The sequence below is a fragment of the Pseudophryne corroboree genome, chromosome 4 (assembly GCF_028390025.1).
Source record: "Pseudophryne corroboree isolate aPseCor3 chromosome 4, aPseCor3.hap2, whole genome shotgun sequence".
NCBI classification, from domain to species: domain Eukaryota; kingdom Metazoa; phylum Chordata; class Amphibia; order Anura; family Myobatrachidae; genus Pseudophryne; species Pseudophryne corroboree.
In genome coordinates this window covers 332,182,851-332,203,293 of record NC_086447.1, presented here as the reverse complement: position 1 = coordinate 332,203,293, position 20,443 = coordinate 332,182,851, and the positions used below count along the sequence as shown (strand labels likewise).

Genomic DNA, 20,443 nt, shown 5'->3' with positions numbered 1-20,443 from the left:
TGAATGCAAACAAATATTGGCTGTCAGGGTGCAGAGGTACCGAAAAGAAAGCGGAGCAGAGGTCAATAACAGTGAAAAATTTGGCAGTGGGAGGGATTTGCATTAGGATGACAGCTGGATTTGGCACTACGGGGAACTGACTCTCAACTATTTTGTTAATCCCCCTTAGATCCTGCACTAGCCTGTAACCCCTCCCCCCACTCTTCTTAACAGGGAAGATGGGACTATTGGCAGTGCTGGACGTTCTTACCAGAATGCCCTGTTGTAGCAAGCGCTCTATTACTGGGTAAACTCCTAACTCCACCTCTGGCTTCAGAGGATACTGTGGGATTTTTGGAGCTATCCTACCATCTTTTACTTGTACAACTACTGGAGCTACGTTTGCCATTAATCCAGTGTCCTGTCCGTCTTTTGTCCAAAGTGACTCTGGTATCTGAGATGTCATCTCTTCTATTTGGGATGGATTCCTATTTGTCATAATGGTATGTGACATTAATTTTGATGGGGAGTCTAACATGTCTCGCACTTCCTGAGCGTGTTTCTCAGGTATGTCCAAGAATACACCTTCAGGAGTACAATAAATGACGCACCCCATTTTACACAGTAAGTCTCTTCCCAGGAGATTGGTTGGTGCCGATGCAGCCAGCAAAAAGGAATGCTTGGTATGCAAAGGCCCTATTGTAATCTCGGCTGGTTTGCTAACAGGGTAGTGCTGGACTACTCCTGTTACTCCCATGGCTGGAATTGTCCTACCAGTGGTTCTCATGCCCACTGTCGAATTTATCACTGACTTGGCCGCCCCTGTGTCTACAAGAAAGTTTAAAGTTTTACCAGCTACATTGATTGCGACCTCGGGTTCACTTTCAAGGTTGGCAATCAATTTCACTGGCTGCAGATTACAGGTATGGCCACACCCCTATTGGGTATGGTGACCTCCCTGAATCCCGCTGGCAGCAACTATTTGTGAGGGAGATAGTTGGGAACTACCAGAGGCATGCCAGTCTCTGTTTGGGGGATATCTTTTTGTTTCCCCTGTATGTGGCTCATAACTCCGTTTCTGCGGACCTTGCTCCCAATGTCGTGTGTCGTGTCGTTGTCTAGGGGGTTGGTATGTGTTTCGTGAATTCTTTACTCTACAATCTCGTGCCATGTGTCCCTGTTTGTGACAAGAATAACAAGTAACCATACTTGACTTACCCACAGGATTTGGTGATACAAACAAAGGCTGCCTTGTGGTCAGAGCCTGTATACTTACTGACATTAATTTGTCACCTTGTTGTTCCCTATGTCTGGTGATGTTTCTGTCGTGATCAATAGCAGCCTCTCTCAAAGTAGCCACAGACAGACCTCGCCAACATGGTTGCGTGGTCTGTACCCTAGTCTTCAATGACTCTTTTAAACCATCCATCAGTACCGATACTGCTACTTCCCGATGGTTTGTGTCTGTTTTAATGTCCTCTATACCTGTGTATTTTGCCATTTCTAATAATGCTCTGTGAAAATACTCTGCAGCTGTCTCTGACTCCTTCTGTTTAATGGAGAATATCTTATTCCATTTAGCTACTGCTGGGAAATACTCTTTTAGCTGCAAGTTTATTCTTTTCACATTATCTTGGTTGTACACATCTGTAAGAGGTACATCATGACCTAGTCCGCAATCAGCTAAAAATTGAGTTGCGTCGACATTTGAGGGTAAACATGCTCTCAGCAATATCTGCCAGTCTTTATTGTTGGGCTCTACAGTGTTACCTAAGTCTCTGATGTATTTTTGACTGGCAACTAAGTCTTTTCTAGGGTCAGGAAATTCAGACACTATGGTCCTTAATTCCATTCGGGAAAATGGAGTGTACATGGCAATGTTCCTAATGGGAGTGGCTCCTGATGCGTCTGTTTTCCCATTTGGCACTGCTATTACTCTAACAGGTGTAATTCTAACAACCTCATTCTGTGTAGGTTCTACAGGCTGTGGTGAAATAGTCTCAGCATAATGCATGGTGCCGTACTTACCAGTTGATACGACCTCACCTATCCCTCCGCTAGGGGCCTTTACTAATCTCGTGGGTGGAGCTGTGCCTACTGTGGTCTCTGCTATGGTGGCTGCTAGAGAGAGCGCTGAAATCGTTGTCGCTTCGTCCTCTTGATCACACTCCTGAGGAAAGTTCAAAACAGGGTACAACTTGCACGGGTTAATACTTGCATTGGTTAATGGGTTAACATTATCATTAACATTTACACAGTTACTAAGTGATTTTGTGTTACCCCTTAGTGCGTCTTTCTCCGTAATCAACTTCTCTCCTGATATATATGGTGGCGGCGGGGCCGTGGCAATTAGTTTTCTGTTAGAGCCAGATCCCGCCGCCTGAGCCAAACCTCTCTGTATCTCACCTTCCTGTTGCCACAACTGTAAATAATCATAATGCTGAATTCGTCTCTTTGTTGATTTTATGAGACATATCCTCCTCCTTAAATTTTATAACACTTCTGAGCTGAAGCTCCCTATTCTTGGGAATTTCTCCCCGTCATGCACAGTCATTCTCTCCCATTCATCACATAAAGTTTCTGTGTGACTTCCATATTTCTCACACATTATATACCTGGCCGACCCAATTGGCCGGACCACTGAATCAACCCGAACCGAGGTTGATCGCCCCCTACCTGAACAAGTGGCCCCCATAGTTCGAAAGTGTTGCTTTATTTAGCCAACCCTTTACGAAAAACCAAATGCCAACAATAGGCTGACGGTGGCGGTTTACCGAGTACCCCACTCACTCGCCCACGCCGACCTATACGACCTGATCACACCGATATGGTGCTGGCGTACTCGACCTAGGGCCCCTGCGACCTGAACCTCTATTTACTGGAACCTGTGAGGGTTATCCGAAGAACACTTACTCTTTCCAGTAACTATTGGTTGCTGGATAGTTCCTGAGTGAGCAGCGAACTTCCCTTAAAATAAAAAATTACACAAATCACGTTAGAGTGTACAGATAGCGTTTGTGACCCCTTTACTCTAATGGTACTAGGTCAGATTACTAACCACTGCACACACTTACGTGCGGTCCAGTCGTTCAGTACACAAACAACTAAGCTTATGTACGGAAAGACCAATGGAATCGAAACTTACGACTGCGAATTCCTTCAGCCAGAGCTTATATGGCCTATATGGGTGTTGCACCAACCCTTTTCGGTGTTGTGCCTGTGAACTGTATAGCGGACTTCCTTGTCGGCTGTACCTGGACCTCCTGGTCTGTTATGACCTCCTGGTCTTGTTACAGTATGACCTCCTGGTCTTGTTACAGTATGACCTCCTGGTCTGCTATACTCTAATGCTCAAAATTGTATATTTAACCAGAGATGCCTCCCTAGCCACCGTGCACGTCACTTACACGCATGTACCTCACGAGTACTCGACTTTTCTTGTGGTTCAACCTTTAAAAATTGTAAAAACACTCACTCATCACATGTACACTTTTGTTTCTATTTCTATTTCTGCGCAGAAATTTTCTTTAGCCCAGCTGTGTTACCAATTAGGAGCAGGATCTGTTAAACTAAATTTCAGATTTTCCAAAAATAGACTTGCGTTATTTATCGCCTTTTGCGCTATTTACCGCTTAGCGCTAACTATCGCCTTTGCGTTAATTATCGCTTTGCGCTAAAATTCAACTTTTCGTGATTTGAGCTACGTGGGCATAACCGGACGCTCCGTTGCGTAATGTACGCTGCGTGCGTCGGCCTTTGGATTGCGTACGCTAGTCTTTGTTAGAGACACGTGTACGCAATGCAAAGATCCACCGTAACACAATTTATATTTTTATCAATGTAGATGATCCTTGATCATCTACCACACAACACACTGACTTCGCCTTATCTCCCAGGCAAAACTGTGTGTTTGTCTATCTTTTAACTATATTACCTTTACTCTTAAACTATGAAATAACGGCAAATCTTTTTTTAGCACTTCTATCGACTATAAAACTGGCAGACAGGAGAGTGATATACGAAAATGAAAAAGAAAAAGAAATGCAGATATGTGTGCGTGCGTGTGTACGCAAGACAGAAAAATACAGTTTTAAAAGACACTAGCGTTTTGTTCTTACCTCCGGTTCCCGGATTCCTTCAGCACTCTTTATCTAAGCGAAGCAGACGCTTATCCCGTCAGCACTGCGAGACAACCTCCCGCCCTTTGCTGAGGGATAACGTCTGCTGATCTACCTAGTGCAGATATGTGAAGGACAGGACGAGCCGCCAATTGATAAAGCTAAATATTTATCGTATATATAACCCTTTATGAGGTCTAAGAACACTGTACGCTATCTACGTGAGAAGTACCGTAAGGGTACACAAGTTGCGTATCGATCGCTTAGCCGTGATCGAGACGCTCAGGCGTCACGTTCACTCACGGCCAAGTGATCGCAGGCAGGCAGACTATTGGCTGTTGACTTATCGTAATGATTCGCTATAGCGTAGCAGCGCTCGGGACCACGAGGAGATCACCAGCGATGCAGACGCTCACAACGTTAAACCTTTATATCTATACCTCTAACAATGAAATACACAGTAAACCTTAGTGTAGAGACAAAGTGTAAGTGCAACCTTGTGTAACCTGATTAACTACAAAGCTGCTTGAGCGTCACCGACGCTCAGAGAATACTTAACACTATGAGAAAATACACAGATACTTGTTTAGGGTCCAAAGCCTATTAAATGTATTATAACTAATATACTTGTAAAAAGGAATCACAGTACAAATGATACACTACAATATAACAGAGACTTCCTAACCAAATAACTACACTATAAATACAATACAATACAATACAATCTAATCAAGGGAAAATACGAGAGAAAGAGTAGAGAGAGAGAGAGAGAGAGAGAGAGAGAGAGAGATGGCTCACAGTAAGACAATATGATCACGGAGAAAACTTACGCACAAGGGGAACGATCGCATGCGCCTCGATATCCAGCTCCCGATTATCAGCAATGAGAACCGTTGAAGAGAGTGAAGTTGGATATGGTCGGCCTGCTATTTATGCCCCACACACAATACAATTCAATGGTCCCTACAATCTCATTGTTCATTGGACACAGGAATTCGGCTTCGCATTATAACAAAAGGTCATAGGTTGATTCATACAGGTGGGCTGTGACTATTTCCAACTGCTCAGGTGGGAGGGAAACTGGGTTTCCCGCCGCATGGGTAATAAAGTGCAAATAAAGTAAATGTTCATAAACTTCTTATGTCCATAACTATTCGCACGAGCGATTGATCTGCTTCAAACCAACACCGGAATATTTCTAATTAAATACTCTTCCGATGGATACTAAACACCACTGTATTACTCCTATCTGACCCTTCGTATCAAACAAAGAGGGATTCCTCTGTTCATGAACATTCTATATTAACCAAACTTTCAGAATCTATCAAAGGGACCATGATCTACAAAATACATTATTTGTGGAAATATGTAACGATTGGGTCGCACGCTACGACTACATACTCTTTACCGTAAATACGCATACCGATGCGAGCGGGTGCACGCATCAGCGGGTATGCGCTATCACGGGAAAGCGCACGCATGCGCAGCGCGGACCAGTGTGAGGTGCAAATATGGTAGTGTGCATAGAGATATTTTTCTGACTTTGACACCCTGTTGAAACTGCTGATCTTGAATCGGTTTCATTCCTCACTTCCTCCAACTCCGAAAGTCCAAACTCAACGAGGCGTTGAGTATGAAGTGGCCAAGATCCTGGACTCACGTCACCGTTACGGTCAACTACAATATCTTATTGACTGGAAGGGTTATGGTCCTGAGGAACGTTCATGGACCAATGCTTCTGATGTCCATGCTCCTGCCTTGGTCCGGAGATTCCATTCCAAGTTTCCTCAAAAGCCAAAGAAGTGTCCTGGGGCCACTCCTAAAGGGGGGGGTGCTGTCACGATCCGGGTATCTGGACGCCATTTCTTACCCATCAGATGCCTCCTAAGGCTGGCTCAGCGCTCCAGGACCGGATCCCATCTGTTATCCTGATGTGTACATTCCTGTATCCTCTCCTGTCACAGTAAACGCCATATTACACCTGGCATGGCGTCTCCCGCGGCCTCCGCCGCCGTCCCTGAACTTCTGCATGCAGAGTGTCTGAGTGGCGATTACGTCAGCCGCGGCCTCCGCTGTGTCCGCGTGGTTGGATGTGCATCTGTCAGCCTGGCGCCTCCTGTCTCCGGTGGCCGGCGCCGCCATTACTGTTTTCATTACCACATGGATTACAAACCAAACTTCCCTCCAAGTGTCTGCATGGGCGCAGCCATCTTGGATTCTGTCAGCTGATCATTTCCACCAATCTGTTCTCAGTATTGATAATCTGCATAATTGCCTAGCCAATCCCTTCCTTGCTGCAGGTATAAATACACTGTGCCTGAGCAAGGAAGGCGTCAGTGCTTTGGTTGTCAAACCTAGTTCCTGTTTGTCTCTCTCCTGTGATTGTCTTCCAGGTTCCAGCTCCTGTCTCAAGACTTCCACCATAGAGACCCGCACCAGCATTCCACCTGCGGTGTAGCCTGAATCTCCAATCCATTGTGGATTCATCTGTTTCCAGCTACAACATTACCTGCTTCCAGCTCAGCTTCCAGCAGAGTACAGCTTCCCTTAAAGGGCCGGTGTCCTTTCTACACTTTACCACTCTCCACCGGTATTATTATTTCTCCGCTCTCAAGTTCTACATTTCAGTTCATATTTCATCGCTCCCAAGTTCATTTATTATTTAACTGGTTCCAGCCAGTATCCACTCCGTGCTAACAACAGTCTGGTTCCAGCCAGTATCCACAGCAGCTGTTTTATCTTCAGCAACCCAGCTTTTCCTGGAACACCAGCTGGCACAATCCTGGGTTATCTCCATTGCTACAGTCGGGCCTGGTAAGGACTTTCCATCTAGAAGATCATAAGAACTATCTCACACTACCAGTGCCCTGTGGCTCCTGCCATCCTGTAGTACCCAGGAACTGTATTTATTCTTTGCTGACTTTTACGTTTTCTTTTACTGCTGCTGTGTTGCGGAGTTGTCATAATAAACATTATTGACTTTTATCCAAGTTGTCGTGGTCACGCCTTCGGGCAGTTATTATTCATGTTACTTACATGTCCAGGGGTCTGATACAACCTCCCAGGTTCCGGTACATCTCAGCCCCTACAACTGAGGCTGCCTCCCGTCAGCTCAGGCCCTCAGTTGTGACAGGTCCTTTTTATAGACATAATGAATAAGATGCAAAATAATTAGCATATATGAAAATGACTTTGCCACTTAGCCTGTGATTGCAGATGATCTAGTGTATGCTCTGTCTGCCTGCTTGGCTGACATACAAGATTGAGTGAATAGTGATTGGGATACGGTTGGTGCAATAAGCAAGAAAATAGAATTATATAGTTTACTAAATTCTGAAAGTGTATCATATAATGTGCTCATAATATTTAATTTTATTTCCTTTTAATTTCCCCCTTGATGCTGGACATGCCCACTATCTGGGAAGTCTTGGGGGGAGGGTGCTGCTGCCATGGCCCAAGGCTAGACCTTACACCGCTGGTGCTGCCCATGTGGAGCCACTAGTACAAATTTTTCCAGGGCCGCTTTTTGTTCTCAATCCGCCCCTGGTAGTGAGTAATGGCCTTTAGACTTCGTAGTGACCAAATCATTAACCACTTTAGTCAGTGCTGTCTATGTGGAGTGTTGGGAACGGAAGCCTGACTGAAGTGGGTCCAATAAAGTGTGTAAAGTGTGTGAGTCGAGTGTAGGCAAGTCTCTCAAGTAGCTTAGAGAGACAAGGGAGCTGAGAGATAGGGCGGTAGTTTGAGAGAGCGTTAGGGTCAGAATTTTGTTTTTTTTAAATGGGAGTAATCACTGCATGCTTGAAGAGTGAAGGAAAAATACCAGTAGAGAGAGAGATTACCGATGTTAGTTAAGGTAGGGATGAGCACCAGAGACAGAGCTTTACTTTTTTGTGAGGGTAAAAGATCAAGAGGAGAGGTAGTAGAGAAGCAGAATAAGAAGAGTGATGATACTTCATCTTCATTTGTGGGAGCAAATGAAGAGAGAGTGCCAGATGGTTCAGGTAAAGAACGGAACAGGTCACTGGCTGCCGAAGAGCGTACCATTTCATTTTGGATCTTATCGATCTTCTCCTTGAAGTAGGAAGCAAGATCCTGTGCCTTGATAGTGGCTGGTGGGGTAGGTGAGGGAGAATTCAGAAGTGATTTAAATGTATTAAAGAGTCATTTGGGGTTAAAGGCTTGAGCAGAGATAAGAGTTTGGAAATATGTTTGTTTGGCACTGTCCAGGGCATTTCTATAAGAGTGGTAGACAGTCTTATATGTGAGGTAGTCACTTGAAATACGAGATTTACGCCACTGATGTTCAAGTTTTCGTGTGAGTTTTTGTAGTTGTCTTGTTAATTTGGAGTGGCATGGTTGACATCTAGGCCTACGTGGAGTGTGATGGGTAGCTGGAGCCACTTCATCAAGGGCTAGTTCTAGAGTCTCGTTCAGGTGTGATACAGCCATCTCGGGAGAGGTGAATGCAGAAATAGGTGAAAGGAGTTGTTGGAGTGAAGTGGAAAGTTCTTGAAGATTAATTGTGTTAATATTTCTGTGGGTTTGAGAAGGATTGGAGGACTTCAGCAACACAGGGTTTGAATTAACAGAGGAGAGCATGCAGGTGATAAGGTTGTGATCTGAGAGGGGGAAAGGAGTGTTAGTGAGTTCAGAGACGGAGCATAGTCTGGTGAATACTAGATCAAGGCAGTGGCCCTCCTGATGAGTAGAGGAGTCAGCCATTGGGAGAGGCCAAGAGCGGAGGAGTAGTTTGGAGGTTTGAGCAGCAGATTTTGGACAATCCATAGCAATATTGAAATCACCCATGATAATGGTGGAGATGTCAGAGGATAGGAAGTGAGGGAACCAGGCTGAAAAATCTTCCAGAAATTGTTTGGGATGCCCAGGTGGGCAGTAGATAGCTGCAACACACAGAGAGAAATGAGAGTAAACCCTAAATACTTAGGGCATTATGTGTATCTGGCACTATACTGGGGCAATACATACTATACTTGGGGCAATACAAGTAACTGGAACTATACTGAGGCATTATGCATATCTGGCACTGCTGGGGGCATTACGTGTATCTGGCACTATTGGGGGCATTACGTGTAACTGGCACTACTGGGGGCATTACATGTATCTGGCACTGCTGAGGGCAATATGTGCATCTGGCACTGCTGAGGGCATTATGTGTACCTGTCTCTGTTGGGGGATTACGTGTATCTGGCACTACTTGGGGTATTACATGTATCTGACACTATACTGGGGCGTTACATTTATCTGGCACGTTACTGGGGTATTACGTGTATCTGGCACTATGCTGGGGCATTATGTGTATCTGGCACTATACTTGGTGCATTATGTGTAAATGGCACTATACTTGGGTCATTACTGGGGCATTATGTGTATCTGGCACTATACTTAGTGCATTATGTGTAAATGGCACTATACTTGGGTCATTACTGGGGCATTATGTGTATCTGGCACTATATTAGGGCATTATGTGTAACTGGCACTATACTGAGGGCACTACGTGTAAATGGCACTGTTGGGGGCATTATATGCAACTAGCACTGCTGGGGGCATTAAGTGTATTTGGCACTATAATGTGGTATTACGTGTATCTGGCACTATACTGGGGCATTAAGTGTATCTGATACTATACTTAGGGAATTATGTGTCACTGGCACTATACTGGGGCATTATGTGTATCTGGCACTGCTGAGAGATTACAAGTAACTGGCACTACTGTGGGCATTAAGTCTATATGGCACTGCTAGGGGTATTACATGTATCTGATACCATACTTGGGGCAGTATGTGTAACTGCCACTATACTGGGGTATTACATGTTATCTTGTGCTATACTGGGGGCATTACATGTAAGGAGCACTACTGTTCGCATTATGTGTAAGGTTGCCAATTGTGTGTGTAGAGGGGGGGTTGAGAATAAGACAATAATATATATATTTATAATTTGATAACATAATATGTAGTTGCAAGGCCACGCCCACTTTCCCAGGCACATGCATAAATGATTTATCACATAGTGTGTACTCAGCCTTAGGCATCCTTCCTATTTTAATTATGAGTTACAAAACATAAAAATAAAAAGATTGTTTTTGATATGATGTAATATGTTTGCAAGGTTAAGGCAATGATTTCAAATATCAATAAGAGAAGCAAAGGTAGAGCTGTGTGCTGACAAAAGGATAACTGATAAAAATAGAAATTTCCACATAATAAAAACATAAATACAGTACAATAAAACACTAGAGAGTATAAATGTATATACCAATACACCAATTATATACTCATAGCCTAAAATAGAAATCCCCTCTGATAGTAGACTGGTATTTGTATCATAATAGCCACAATAGCACAATGACTTGTACTTTTTCTTATTCACACTGACATATCAACATACTGTGAAATCTTTTTGTCTGCAGAAATAGATGGCATATGATATAGTAGCAGCAGTACACAGTGAGATTATTTTAAAGTCACAGCAGTAGACGTTTTTGAATCACAATCTGACGTTTTTAGCAGCAACAAATGGCAAAGTGATTTTGATGTTTATAATAGCAGTGGCGTAACTATAAATGCTGTGCTCCCCTGTCAAAAAAAAGTTTCTGGTGCCCCACCCATGGCATTATAATGTCACTTACACTTAATGCCCCCAGTAGTGCCACTTACACATTATGTGCCCAGTAGTATTTGCTTTCACATGCCCCAAGCAGTGCTCACCAGTACTGGCCGCCGCCTCTGTTGCTGTAGTTTCTGCCGGCACCGTCGCTGAGGGGAGGGAAGAAGAGTGGAGTGTGGCTTTCCTGCCCTTCGCTGAGTCTGACGGCCATTTCAAATATGACACTGGTTTGTGAGCCAATTGGAGCTCGCTGCCGGCCTGCGAACTGTGATTGGCTGCCAGCACTACATTTGAAATTATGGGGAAGATGTATTAACCTGGAGAAGGCATAAGGAAGTGAGAAACCAGTGATAAGTGCAAGGTGATAAACGCACCAGCCAATCAGCTCCAATATGCAAAATGGCAGTTATGAGCTGACTAGCTGGTGCGTTTATCACCTTGCACTTATCACTTCCTTATGCCTTCTCCAGGTTAATACATTTGCCCCAGAGTGTGGAACCCCGGCACCCCCTAGCCACTACGGGTTCTGCGAGGGCTATTGCTATGCCTCTGTATAATAGCAAGGTTTTGCATCCATGCATCCAGTCAAAATTGGTTTTATAGTTATTGAGATTATCGTGAACATGCATACAAATGAAAATTTATTAATAGTAAAGATATAAAATATAGGTATAGAGAGATGTGTGTGTGTGTCTTGAGTATATGTGTGTGGTGTATGTATATGTGTGATATGTGTGTGTATATATGTGTGGTGGTGTGTGTGTAGCCAATTAACATGATATCAAGATGATTCATACCAGCATTCTACTTTTTGACTACAAGATGTCCTTATACTGTTTATTTTTTCTAATTTTTGTTTGCTAATTAGCCAATTAACATGATAGCGAGATGATTCACAGCTTATGTTACTAGGAGGACCTCAAGGAACATTTCAGTATAAACACCATCAAAATCAGTTTAGTAGTTGTAGCGTTTATCCCGCACCTATATACAAACAATTTTATATATATATATATATATATATATATATATATATATATACTAGCTGAAGTATTCAGTGTTGCCTAGGTTTACATTTTCCAGTTATTATGGGCTTTCTACGGGATGAATTTGGAGGAAAATTTTTCAGCCTGGTAACATTGGCTCCCAGAAGACATACTAGGGGATTGGGGCCCTGGTTGGACCTTCCATTGGTGTATGGTTGGCAGAACTTTGACCCAGGAAGCCTCTTCTGGGGTGTGTCATGCTCAACCCAAAAGGCACCACTAGCTTCACCCATGGGCCTAGCTAGGGATGTGTCCTGCAGTGGCTGTCCACCAGGACTTGACCAGCTCTATACTAAGTACACTACACTCCAATAACATGGTAACAAAACGCTCACCTATGATACTGTAACTACATGTTGGTGGTTGCTGGTGGGAGACTGTATGGGTCCACACTTGTCCAATCCTCGGGAGATCCGACTCCTGACCGACTGGTTTGTCTAACATTGGACAAGTGTGTACCCTCCACCGACCAACCCATACATCCGATGGTGGTTGCCTGTTGGGTCTCCTGATTTTTAAACATGCTTAAAAATCTGGAGACCCAACCAGCCAACTAATATACAAGTTTGTAGGCTGCTGAGACTGGAGCAAGTAACCGATCTTTGGTCCCGGCAGCCCTATACACTGTCAGCACGGTGGCAGTGTGGATTATAAAGGGATCCAGCAACCATCCTTCAATGCTGTGGGACCATATTTGATGCAGCAGTGATAGGGAGCATGGAGGTGGGACAATGCAGGAATGGCAGTGGGCCTGGATCCTGGAAGATCCACTTTCCACCAGCCATCAGTGCAGAGTTTGGCAGCAGGCGTGCTAAAGCATTTTTAAAATTCAAGATCACATCTCACCTCGTCATCACCCCGCCCCCTTGTGCCAGCTAATATTAGCCAGCGTGAGGTAGCAGGTGTCAGTCCGACAGCGGAGCAGAAACAAGGAAGAGCTCCTGAAGACAGAATTTGCCAGAGGAAGGCATGGTGATTGGCGGCCATGCAAAAGAACTTACATGATGCCACTCTCCGGGTGAAGGTTTCAGAAGTCCTAGGAGGGGCAGTGGACACACAAAAGAGTTTATAGGTCGCACAGGTGGTGTTTCGTGGGTCGAGATGGAGCTAGGCTATGTGTCCTGATGCAGCTAGGCTATGTGTCCCGATGCCAGGTAGAGAAAAAAAAATCCCACTAAACTATGTGTCTTGGAGAGTGGACAACCATTAGATCTACAACCATTGATGGCAAAACCATCTACTGTCAGTGGTTAACTATTTCTAGTTGCATGCCTGCAAGTCAGCTGCTTCTCCCACCAGGAGATCTATGGCGCTGCAGAGATGTGCAGGGATGTTACCTGCTACGCCCTCATCAATGCACTACAAAGGCCCCGCCTCCACACTGAAGTGGGCATATCTTTGAAGCAAGGAGGGGTGTGTGGCCTACCAATGACAGGATGTTTACACGGCTCCCCGCTGGGCCAGTCCAATTCTGATGATAGGTGGAGCAGGGTGGACCTTTTAACTGTTAGTTGGGGACTAGGAGCAAAAATGCAAGATTTTATGTTATGGGACAAGACATTTTAATGAGCTCATATGGTCATTATTGTGTATTTTTGGGGTGACACCCTACTCTGAATGAGTGATGCTTGAATGCACTATATTGAGAATAAACAAAAGGTAATTGTTGATAAAGTCGGTTGTTCTACGTGACTATGATATTTTGCTTGTATTTTCCAGTATGTGTATTTCTTGCAATCCTGCAAATAATAAAGATGAGGTTTCCTGAGGACAATGTCAGAGAGTATGCTTGGTTTTATAACCATCCTCATTATGAGTCCTGTAGTCAGGGACGGATTACGACCATGGGGGGAGGGGCACGTAAGACAGTGTGGCCCCTATGAGAGAGGTGTGTGTGTGTGTGTGTTACTTACCAGCCGCTACAGACTCTGCCGCGATCAACCCTCCTGCACTTCCGTCCCCGGCAGCTAGGCAATGACTCGGCAATCAGCAATCGATGAACCAGCCTGCAGACCCACCACATGAAAAACAGCTGAGCGCAGCTGACCAGGACACCTCCGCTGCAGTGACGGCCACAGCTCAGAATTACAGATCGGATCAGAACACAGATCCGATCTGTGGGATAGCGGCGGGGGGCCCTTTTGGAAAGCGGGGCCCGGGGTATGTATCCCCGGGGCACCCCCCTTAATCCGGCTCTGCCTGTAGTTGGTACAAGAGGTCCATATGAAACTAGACAGGTCTCTGTGTTCACACAAACAGTTGCTCTGCATAGCCCCTAATTCTATAAGTCCTTAGCATGCCCTCACTAAACTTAGCCTACATGTGAACATACTGTTAAAGCCAGTTACACCCTTTCTGCAACTAGTGGAGATGTGGAGTCGCTTACACCTCTGAATCACTCCTATATGTGTGCACTGGACTAAGGAGCATGCACAATGGGAAAACACACAATATCTGGCTACAAAACACATTGGCATGCCACTCTGGCTCAGTTCCATCCTGCAGCTTGTAAATTGTCTTTGCTACTTTAACTCACGTTGGTTGACTATAATAAATAATACATTATGGTAACCTTGTTTTTCAGGCAAGGAGCATGCTGGTGAAAGTCGTTCTCATCTGTTACTTGGTTCATACTCAATCAAGTTTTGCACAGAACTGTCCTTTCAAGTGTGACTGCTTTAATACAGTCAACGTTTTTTGTTCCGGTTCCACTATTTTCAAGATCCCCACTGATATTCCTGCTAATGTCAGTGAACTCACGTTTGTAGAGACTTCCATAGAAAAGCTGAACAATGCATCTTTCATAAGTCACAATGATTTAAAAAAACTATTTTTTGTCAACAACAATATAAATTCCATAAGTGAAAATGCGTTTCATGGGCTGTATAATCTCTCTGATTTGCAGATAACAGGCAACCCACTTGTGGACCTGGAACCTGAGACATTTAGTGAACTTCCAGAACTTAAAAAACTCACAATTACACACAATGCAATCAAGGTTGTACGCTGTAGACTCTTTGATAAGACAACAAAATTAGAATTGCTTGCGTTACAGGGAAACAACATCACACAAATATGCATCACTGCTTTCACGTACTTGGGGAATCTGCGTGAACTTAACCTAGGTTCTAATGAAATTACCAGACTAGATTTTAATATGTTCGGATCGCTATCAAACCTTAACATTCTCAAACTAAACCACAACCATATAACTCAGATACCAGTAGGAAGCTTTGATAAACTAAAACAACTTACTGAGTTATTACTACAGGGAAATCATTTAGATCTGATTCAGGATAAATGTTTTGAAAAACTGACAAGCTTGAAGAAGCTCAATCTTATTTCCAACTCCATTAAAAATCTACCATCTCGTGTTTTTTCCACAATGCACAATCTGATATGGCTCAACATAGAGAGAAACCAGATTACAGATCTCCCTGTCGGGATTTTTGATGGATTACAAAATGTAACCAGCCTTTCTCTGAGTGAAAACCAAATGAAGGGCATTCCAGAAGGTGTTTTTTCCAACTTAGTCAAACTAGAAATATTATTTTTGTCTGGCAATCAGATTGAAACATTACAAGGCAACACTTTTCATGGTCTTGAGTCTCTGACCCACCTTTATCTTGAAAACAACAAACTACGTGTCATTGATGGCAATACATTTAAAAATCTGACTGGTTTGCGTGTCATCAGTCTTAATCACAACGATCTGACAATGCTCCCAGAAGGCATATTTGATCCACTGTACAACATGATATCAATAGTCCTTCATAGTAATCCTTGGTGGTGTGACTGTTCATTGCTCTATCTTTATAAATGGATACGTGAAAACCAGGATCTGACGCAGGTTTCGGAAATTGCGTGTGCAGGGCCACAGCACCTACTGGAAAAACCAATCAAGCTTTTGACACAACGACAGCTAGACTGTCCTCCACAAGATGACCTGCAAACATCATTTAAGAGTGGGGAGAACACAGTCACTTATGGGTCTGACAGTGACAAAACTTCTGTCCCCAGGACCTGCAAGGCATTGTTAGTCAACAATAGTAGCTTCATTCTTAATTGTGAGCTGATGGTGTGTACAGATGTTAATATTCATATCTCAATTTTTAAGGAATCCAAAAACAAAACATACTATCACAGCTACACAAATGAAGGATCTGGCTGTGCTGTCACTAACGTTAATTTCACAATCACAACCACATAGAGAATATTCTGATATACACACTAAATATTTTATTACAGTATAATACAAACATAAATGCACTAAACTACAGAACACATACAAATATCAGTATAAAATCTGTGTAGTACTGTAGTACTGTAATTTAGCAATTATAATATATAAAAGACAACAAATCCTAATACATACATACAGATTTTCATATGTTGTGACTAAGGACCTGATTCAGATGTGTACGGAAAACCTGATGGTTTACATATAAATCCGATGTGTGTTGGTCTGTGCAGGCGCAAGACCCATTATGCGCATATGCAGAACGGGTCTTGTGATATCGCTCACAGCCCCCTCTTAGTGCATTGCAGAACTGGTCTTGTGATATCACTCACAGCCCCCTTTTAGCTGCAGCATGATTATCATGCTGCAGAGTTTGGGAGCAGCAACCGGTACCATTCTTCAAAACGTTGGCACATCGCCCCTGTTTTGAAGGCATGTTGGGCCCAGGGTCTGCATCGTCGGACGCAGACTACCTAGACTTGGCTTTCCGGATCCTATGGCAAGTCTCAGAAGGCCTCTGTTTACTGATGTGGTCTGCTAATATTGCGAGTTGTAACCATCGATCCGATGCTGTGACAGATCTTGCAGATGCATGCAGGAGGCTGCAGATGTATGCAGGAAGCTGCATTTGCATTTTATTTGTACAGAGTTGCTCAGACGCTTCCCTGCAGCTGTGCAACTCCATACAAATCAGAATCAGGCCTTAAACATTAAAATCACATAGAGATTGCTACAAAGATAATTTCAAATATATTGCAGTAAAAACACAACAATTATCTCAAACACGTGTTACACATAAATATAGTACCATGTATACATTGCATAATATGAAAAAACATCAACTTAATAGTACAACAGAATAAGCTTTAATCACAGCTACACTGTAGAATAATACTGTTTCCCCTGCTGCCTATGAAGCATTAACACTGAGCCCTGCATGCTTTTAATTGAACCAACAGCTAAAAGCCCCTTTCCCCAAAAATCAGTACAAATAAAAAATGTAAATTTTAATAATAAAAAATAAATAAAAGATATTTGTGTATCACTATGCTTATGTGTCATATTGGAGTTTGGTTCTTACACTAAAAATTAGTTCAAATGGAGGTGAAAGAAGTCCAGTTCTTTAATCCAGAAACGTGTTCCGTCTTTTTCTTCCATCAGGTAGCCACACTCTAATTCCTCTTACTCTCTCAACTTGTATCTCAAAAAGACATAAAGGAAGAGGACACAGAGCAGTACTGCATGGAATAGGAACAAGGGTTTATTTATATATCACACTCACATCTAAAACAATAAAAACAGCTTAACCACAGAAATTCTGTGGACCAAGGGGTTAAAAATCAGCTGTCCATCAAACAGATTACTTTCCCAAAAGATATTTAATAAAAAAATATACTAATAAATCAGTATATTTTTTCTCTGGGCGCTTAGACAGGGCTGTTTTCCTAAAGCGGCTGTTAAATCAAGGTGATAGTCAGTCACCACATAAAGAAAACAAAACAATAAATAAACAGCGCTACCAGGTGCTGGTATTCAAAACAATAGATAAAATTTAATAAAGATGAATTAATGTCATAAACACATATTAAAATCAATTGAATGAAACAAGCCTCATATGCCAGTAATACGACCAAAGGAAATTTCTACGGACTCATGTGGAGGCCAAGTGATGATAGGATTGTTCCAATGCTTTATTAAATCATATCTTGCATGGATAACCATAAGATAATTACCGGATCCTGAGTGGAAGATGGCAGGGTATTCCACCTAGCGCGGTGATGTTGACTCTGTCCTGCGCAAATGTAAATGGTGGTTCTCCCTTTTTGTTAAATGTCCACATACATGGATCGGTCTCCGGATAAAAGAGTGTTGGATGGGTCAGAGCTCTGAAGACCACTGTGGGTCGTCCCAAATCTTTAAATCCAATTTTAGGAAAGGCAATGGATAGTCAATTCCATAGATACACTGGCCTTGGCGATGTCCTGGTCATAGGCTGGCAACCTAAAAAAAAAAAAAAAAGGTTGCCAGCCTATGACCAGGACATCGCCAAGGCCAGTGTATCTATGGAATTGACTATCCATTGCCTTTCCTAAAATTGGATTTAAAGATTTGGGACGACCCACAGTGGTCTTCAGAGCTCTGACCCATCCAACACTCTTTTATCCGGAGACCGATCCATGTATGTGGACATTTAACAAAAAGGGAGAACCACCATTTACATTTGCGCAGGACAGAGTCATCATCACCGCGCTAGGTGGAATACCCTGCCATCTTCCACTCAGGATCCGGTAATTATCTTATGGTTATCCATGCAGGATATGATTTAATAAAGCATTGGAACAATCCTATCATCACTTGGCCTCCACATGAGTCCGTAGAAATTTCCTTTGGTCGTATTACTGGCATATGAGGCTTGTTTCATTCAATTGATTTTAATATGTGTTTATGACATTAATTCATCTTTATTAAATTTTATCTATTGTTTTGAATACCAGCACCTGGTAGCGCTGTTTATTTATTGTTTTAGATTACTTTCCCAGATGGAGTAAGGTAGGGTCCAGAGTTCCGGGATAGCCCCTTTTCACCAAGGTAACTGAATATTGACAGGAGTATTCCCCAATAGATGATCACCCGCTTAAGGCCTTTTGGACAAATGTCCTTCCTCAAAAACATGGTGATCCCTTCAACAGTCCAGTTATTTATACCATAGATGATTGTAAAACACACCCCAAGTGTGGGATACTGGGAAGACCTCACAATATGGCGTGATGGTCAACTAGGGACGGGCCTGGTATCCTGGAATATATTGATGATGTGCTTTTTATGTGGAGTGGTACTAAGGAAGAGTTAAAATCCTTTTGCAAATCCCTTAATTTTAATAATTTTAATGTCCATTTCACTTTTTATACTAGTGGTAAAGAAATAAAATTTTTAGACTAGGCCATATATAATGAAAATGGAAAATTGCACACAAAAACCTATCGTAAGCAAACTGATTCCAACAGTTATAAAGACGAAACTAGTCTCCACCATATAGTAACTGGCTGGATGCGGTCCCGTATGGCCAGTTCCTACGTGTGAATGGTAATTGCACGAGTGAAGAAGTGTGCAATAACCAATTAACTGAAATGACCAACTGTTTTATCAATAAAGGCTATGATGCGACTGAGTTAAGGGATGTACAGAAAAGAGTTAAAGTAGTTGAAAGCAAAACCCTTGTAGACGATACAAAGAAAAGCAAGAAATCAGATGATCATCAATGGTCTTTCTCTAACGTCCTAGAGGATGCTGGGACTCCGTAAGGACCATGGGGAATAGACGGGCTCCGCAGGAGATAGGGCCCTTTAAGAAAGCTTTGGATTCTGGGTGTGCTCTGGCTCCTCCCTCTATGCCCCTCCTCCAGACCTCAGTTTTACACTGTGCCCAGAGGGAAATTGGTGCACTGCAGGGAGCTCCCCTGAGTTCTCTGCCTAGAAAGCATTTTTGTTTGGATTTTTTCTCTATTTTCTACAGGGAGCACTGCTGGCAACAGGCTCCCTGCATCGAGGGACTGAGGAGAGAGGGGCAGACCTACTTAAATGATAGGATCTGCTTCCTGGCTACTGGACACCATTAGCTCCAGAGGGGGTGAACACAGGTTCGTCCTGGGCGTTCACTCCCAGAGCCGCGCCGCCGTTCTCCTCACAGAGCCAGAAGAAAAGAAGTCAGAAGACGTCTCAAGCGGCAGAAGCCTTCAGAGCTTCACTGAGGTAACGCACAGCATTGCAGCTGTGCGTCATTGCTCCACACACCTCACACACTCCGGTCACTGTAAGGGTGCAGGGCGCAGGGGGGGCGCCCTGGGCAGCAATATAAACACCTCTCTGATGGCAAAAGACTATATACATGTACAGGTGGGCACTGTACATGTATATAAAAGAGCCCCCGCCATTTTTTTTATAACTTTGAGCGGGACAGAAGCCCGCCGCCGAGGGGGCGGGGCTTCTCCCTCAGCACTCACCAGCGACATTTTCTCTCCACAGCACCGCTGAGAGGAAGCTCCCCGGACTCTCCCCTGCTTTACACACGGTGAAAGGGGGTTTTGAAGGAGTGGGGGAGGGCACATAATTGGCGTTTTATTACTACACAGCGCTACTGGGGAAAAGCATTCTGTGTTTCTTTCCAGGGGTATAGCGCTGGGGTGTGTGCTGGCATACTCTCTCTCTGTCTCTCCAAAGGGCCTTAAAGGGGATACTGTCTTCAGAAAAAGAGTTTGCCACCACTTCACAGGGACGCACTCCATTAAGTCATTCTCTGACCTACAAACTACACACGACCTGCCTAACTCTCTGTTCTATCAATACCTACAAATTCGCCACTTCCTCTCCTCCCTACAGTTAACGTTTCCTCTATCGGCCCCCACACCTCTCGAGAGGCTCTGTATTTACAAC

General features: G+C 43.5%; 1 protein-coding gene across 1 annotated transcript in view; it reads left to right on the top strand.

The window, feature by feature from the left end:
- The window catches only part of CPN2 (carboxypeptidase N subunit 2), a 34,643-nt gene extending 17,585 nt beyond the window's left edge, over window positions 1-17,058 (top strand). Inside the window, exon 2 of the mRNA XM_063919623.1 lies at window positions 14,358-17,058. Coding sequence (XP_063775693.1) covers window positions 14,358-15,983 — 1,626 coding nt within the window. The 3' untranslated portion in view covers window positions 15,984-17,058. The remainder of the gene's footprint in view (window positions 1-14,357) is intronic.
- Window positions 17,059-20,443: the final 3,385 nt, after the last annotated feature.